Source organism: Lepisma saccharinum, chromosome 30 (genome assembly GCF_977018435.1).
Source record: "Lepisma saccharinum chromosome 30, izLepSacc3.1, whole genome shotgun sequence".
NCBI lineage: Eukaryota > Metazoa > Arthropoda > Insecta > Zygentoma > Lepismatidae > Lepisma > Lepisma saccharinum.
Window position 1 is genome coordinate 8,452,877 of NC_139258.1, and position 5,568 is coordinate 8,458,444.

Sequence of the window (5,568 nt, forward strand, 5' to 3'; positions counted from 1 at the left end):
ATGGAACTGACTAATAGTGTTGGTGGTGGAAATAATGTGGGCACTTCTGTTCCTGGTTATGTGTATCTCAAAGACACTATAGATTATCTGTTTGTACTTGAAGATTGGAGTAATGTTAACAGTTTCATTCAATGGGTAAAGTCATTTTTTGTTTGGAATTCCAGAGCTAAAATTTTGGTGGCCATCGTAACAAGGAACTACACTTCAAACGACATGCAGAGCTTTTTCGAAGTAATGCATAGAGAGTTTATTTATAATATAATTGTTGTTGCCTCGTCCTCATTGGGTGTCAGTGAGCCAAGCAATGGTCTTCAAAGAGATAGAGTACACGTGTACACTTATTTTCCATTCGATGGAACTGATTATAGATCTGGAAAGTCAATAGTTAAAGTTGGTGAATGGCGTTTGGGAGAGTTCCTACTTGGTTCAGACTTTTATCCCGATAAACTGAGAAATTTGCACGGTTACCCAATATACTTTGTTCTTCGACCTATGAATCCATATGTCATTGTACATAATAACTCTGATGGTGGTAAGTCAAAGTTGGGGGGAGAGAACGTGATGATCCTCAACGCATTGGAACAACACATGAACTTCAGTTTACATACCAACTTCCCTTTCAATTCGTCAATCGACAAAATGGCCTTTTCTAGGCTCCCAAATGGCACATACACTGGTCCTACATCACTGTTATTTTCTGATGGATATGAAGGGCAGTTTGAAGCCGCAATTCCGATCAGTCAATATTACTTTGACTTTGACCCAATTCTCACCAGAAGAAGTTATGAAATCGTCTGGTTGATTCCTTATCCACTATTCTATCCAAAATGGATGAGCGTCTTGTTCCCATTCCAAATTCTACCTTGGATTCTCTTTGCATTGTCATACCTGTGCTTCAGTTTCCTAATGAAGATCACTCGTGTTACCTACACAGGGAGAAGCAACTTTGCACTAAACTCCCCCTTTCTCTTCAACTTCTCTGTTGTTCTCGGTGTATCAGTTACAGAAATTCCTGGAACACTGATCATGAACACAACGTTTCTCTCTTGGACTTTGTGCGCTCTTGTTCTTAGCGTTGGTTATCAGGCATGTCTCTTTGGATTTCTTACCCAGCCGAAAAGGTTTCCATTCGTTTCCACAATGGAAGGTTTAGTCAATTCAGGAATTCCTTATGGAGGGTTTGATTACATACGCTACATGTTCTCAAACTGGAATAGTGAAGTCACGAAAACGATTGTAAGGAATTGGATATCAGTAAACAATTCTCAAGAATTGCTGGTCAGATTATTACTCGATAAGGGAATTGCTTTTGTTTTCGAGGCAGCAGCAGCGGAGTATTATCTGTACGAGATGTTCCTGTATGACTCCTATGGCAAGCCCTTCATATACATCCTCCCAGAGAAAATCGTTCACTTTCCTACCGTTTACCTCATGAGGCGTAACTCTCCTTTCGTCAATTCCTTCGACAAGTTGATTTCAAGTTGTAACGAAGCAGGGTTGCTCAGTCAATGGAGGAAAGATACAGTATTAGGAGTAAGGGACAGAGCAGAGAGACTCGTCAGTTTCAGGAAAGACAAGAAACTTGTTGTACTCAGCGTTCACGATTTAGTGGGCGCATTTCTTCTGCTTGCATTTGGATTGATGTTTAGTTGCATTAACTTCATTCTCGAAATTGTATTCAGACAAATTTATATTCATTTTTCAATTACATTCTTATCACCTTAAAATATGTAACTCTTATAACATCAAGTAATTTTATTTTCCTTGAAAGTTATTTAATTTCAGAATATTCCTCCACCATCTCAACTTTTTGACTGGTGTGACTCTTCTGAGACTAGACTTTAGAACTTTCCCCAGTCTTTCAGAAAACTCTGTAAAATATTTTTTTTTTTGCTAAGATAATTTTATATTATTTCCACAAAGCAAGCTTTACTCGGCAGTTAGATGCTTTCAGTTTCTAAAAATATTACTACTTACTGTTTTAATAAACATTTTTTTGCCTGCGATGTGAGTGACGCCATGTACATTTTTACGTTATAGGATAATGGAACAATGCAAGGACTAAATAAAATATCATAAATATATTCATCAAACTAAGGTTTATTTGAGATATGAGTAGGATACTTCAAAGCTTAAATATAGAAACAATAAATGAGACTATTAGAACGAAATTAGAATTTAATTTCCTTATGGTGTAATACTCTGTATATCATAATGAAACTACATTAAGTGGAAACACTCATGTAAAACCCCACTTCTACCAGAAAAGATAATAGACATGATATTTACAAGCCATGAAACTGACGTTTGTTTTAATAAGTTCAAATTATCATTGCTTTATATGTAATGATGGATATTCTGCATAAAAACAACCTTGTTTTTCCATTTTCACATGGAATAGCTCATGTGCATTTGTTAATATTTAAAGTGTCTGGTTACTTATTGATTTAATTATATTTACTTTGGTCTAAATCATATGATTGTCAGTAAACTAGCAGATCTATCGAAGCAAATAAGTAATTTCCTCTCTTGGATTAATCTGTTCTATCGTTAGCAACTATTTATTTATTATGTCAACCCGTAACAAACCACTCTGGAAAGATTAAGAACAAAAACGAAATATAATAGTGTGGACCATCTTGAACTGCCTTATGAAACCTGACATTACAGGTGTTTGGTTTCGATTAGTGCCTTTGATTCTATATTCTAGTATTCGAAATTAAATCATATCGTACGATAAGTTTCTAACCTAACATTTTACAATTTATTTTATCCATCTGCAAGGAATCTCAATACATATTTCTAAAATAATTTAGAATGGATGTTCGTACATCATTTATGAACGTGAGATTTTGACATTTCTGATGAGTTATTGTGAAGTTATCTGCAACAATATGCCGTATTCGATCAGTGTCAGTGTAATTCTAACCGCCACTATGACAAAGGAGGCATGAGAATAATACTATTAAAGATACATAATGTAGTTGATATGTACGCACGTCTGTATTAGTATGTGTAATAAATGTAGATATCTTTCGCAGATTATTATATTTGTAATTTTTCCTTATCTGATAAGGGACCTTCATTCTGATATACACCTAAATTAAAATGTAAGTTTTTCAATAATATGAAATTGTTTCAATGCTTAGAATGTATTTCGAAATCTCATTAATAGAAACACATGAAACATGTACACAAGGTAAGAAAATTAACATTTATAAAACCAATACTGACCTCAGTGCAAGGCGGTCACTGAAATGCATGATATACCAAAAGTAAATCTCCAAAGAATTACAATGGTTACGTCGTCACCTTGTAATCAAGGTGTCTGGGGTTCGATGCCCGGTGAAGATCAGTCCTTAAACTGTAGGTCTAATTCCGATTAGCCTCTCTGTGCAATATGTGTGCTTAAAAACTCAAAGGTCAACCTAAAGAATTAAAAATGAATCGGCTATTATTATCGCCTTTTGGCTGACTGATGGTGCAGTTTCCTTTGTCTTAGGAAGCATGTTATTACTACAATAACATGAGTTACTAAAGTAAGTAGTAAGTCGAATAGAAATAATAGAAATGCTCCACAGACAGAGGCGTGTCATATTCTTCGCCTTGACTATTGAACTTTATCTTGGAGGAAGATTGTTGTCTGAACAAATCCAAGGAGTATTTCTTCCACTTATCCAAGAGGCCTGATTCAAATCAAGCATTCGCAATGAAGTGGAAAGAGCTGAAGGAAGGACTTCCTTGTCTTAGAAGGAACACTTCGGAGAGCACAAGAACTGCTTTCTTTAGTATGTGAGCAGTCGGTTTACCAAAGGGATCTAAACGGCCGAAGTAGTTTGTGATAAAGTCCAGTGCAGACTCGGAGGTAATAATCCCAAATTCCTCTTTGTTTAAAAGTTTTCTGGCTACCTCTGCTTTCAAGAATCCAATTCTCTCTTATAATAGCTGCAATATGTTCGTCTCACCCTTCGTAGGACTTTAAGTATTCAGAATATCTACCGAACTGCAATTCGGACTTTATCAGATCTTCCACTGTGTTGATGTGAAGCCATAGAGAGATCCAAGGTATCTGGTGCTGAAAACGAGAGATATAAGCATCCACAAATAACCAGGAGCCTTAGAACTAAGGTACCTTGAGGAGGAAGATTGATTGAGATTCCAAGAAGAATGGATAAATTGTTCAAGGAGGCTGAATGAACATTAATGTTTCCACTCCCAAGAACGTTTATAGCTTTCAAAATAATTGAAGAGGTTAGGAAGGTCCTGACAGTTAAGCCCCAGGGAATGGGTTGATACGGTAGAAACAAGTCCATCCATGCAAGAGTTGTTTCAACCCCACAGCTAGACAGAGGTGTAAGTCAAAATAATTCATATCGCGTTAAACTCATAATTATTAGGACTGCATTTTTAGATAGATTTCCATATTTGTAGTTCACAAGATACAAAGAGGTCAATTTTTATAGTCAGACGGACAAGTCGATCGAGTTGGTTGTTGCGATGTTATGCTATTATCTGTTAGGTCTATCAGTCCAACAAATTTTGTTTCTATCACTAATTGACACGTATAGACTGACAAACAGAGGGGCACATCCGTAACCTAAGGATACTTTTATCACCTTGCTTGCCATAAAACCTCTATAAATGACAATTGACGATCAATATTGTAGGAAGGTTGTTCTGCAGTTCTTAACACAATTTCAGTTTTTACTGTCATTCTTGTTCGTTAACCTTAATATCAGTATATTTATGATTAGAAAACTCACTCGCTTACCTGTGACATGCACTTGCTAACAGAGAAGTAATTTCTTCAAATTATATAATTAAGGAACCAAGATGTTCTCAAATAATTACTTGTCACGGGTGTACTGTTTAACACGTCGTTTTAAGCATGCCACGTGCTTAATGAGAAGCCATTTAAATTACCTCTTGTGTCAGACGGCTGTGGACGTTCTTGTATTGACCAGTCTCCGAAGTACATGTGGGGGGGAACAATGTTCGAGGAAGAAAGTATACCAATGCAGAATGCGAACGATTGTTGATCAGGTGTTCCTCTCATTGGCTTAAACCTGTGAATTTCTTGGATTCAATTTGGAAACAGGAAGAGTAAGTTACTTTAATTCGCGACTTATAGTCACTGTCCTGGTAAAATATTGAAGGGCTAAATTAATTTTTAACAGATGGACGTGTATATTTCCTCATAATGTCCTGAAAATCATATCAAGAGTAACTGAATAATTTATTTCAAAATTTCTCTAGCGTCAAATACTTACGAACTTGCGTTCTTTTGTAATTTCAGTAGCTATTTGTGTATATCTACAATTGATACATTAACACTACAATATTATTATGAATATTTTTTAACTGATTTGTTTTTTTATTTGTTGAAGAATTTACTTGAAGAAGTAGGACTGCTTTCTTCGTTATTTCTTTCTGGTGCTAATGACGTATTTGGCATTCAAAGTTTCACTGCTTGAATTTATATCACGTGTAATATTTGAAAATATATTACTTTATTTTCAGGATAGTAATTAACGAGTGATGATGATAACAAAAGTTCTGGTATACCAA

At 35.6% G+C, this 5,568-nt stretch overlaps 1 protein-coding gene across 1 annotated transcript; it reads left to right on the top strand.

Moving 5' to 3' along the window:
- LOC145981725 (glutamate receptor ionotropic, delta-2-like) lies at nucleotides 1-1,725 on the top strand. Its single transcript, XM_083115134.1, has one exon. It carries the CDS (start codon nucleotides 1-3, stop codon nucleotides 1,723-1,725), a length of 1,725 nt encoding a protein of 574 aa, XP_082971260.1.
- The last annotated feature ends 3,843 nt before the right edge of the window (nucleotides 1,726-5,568 follow it).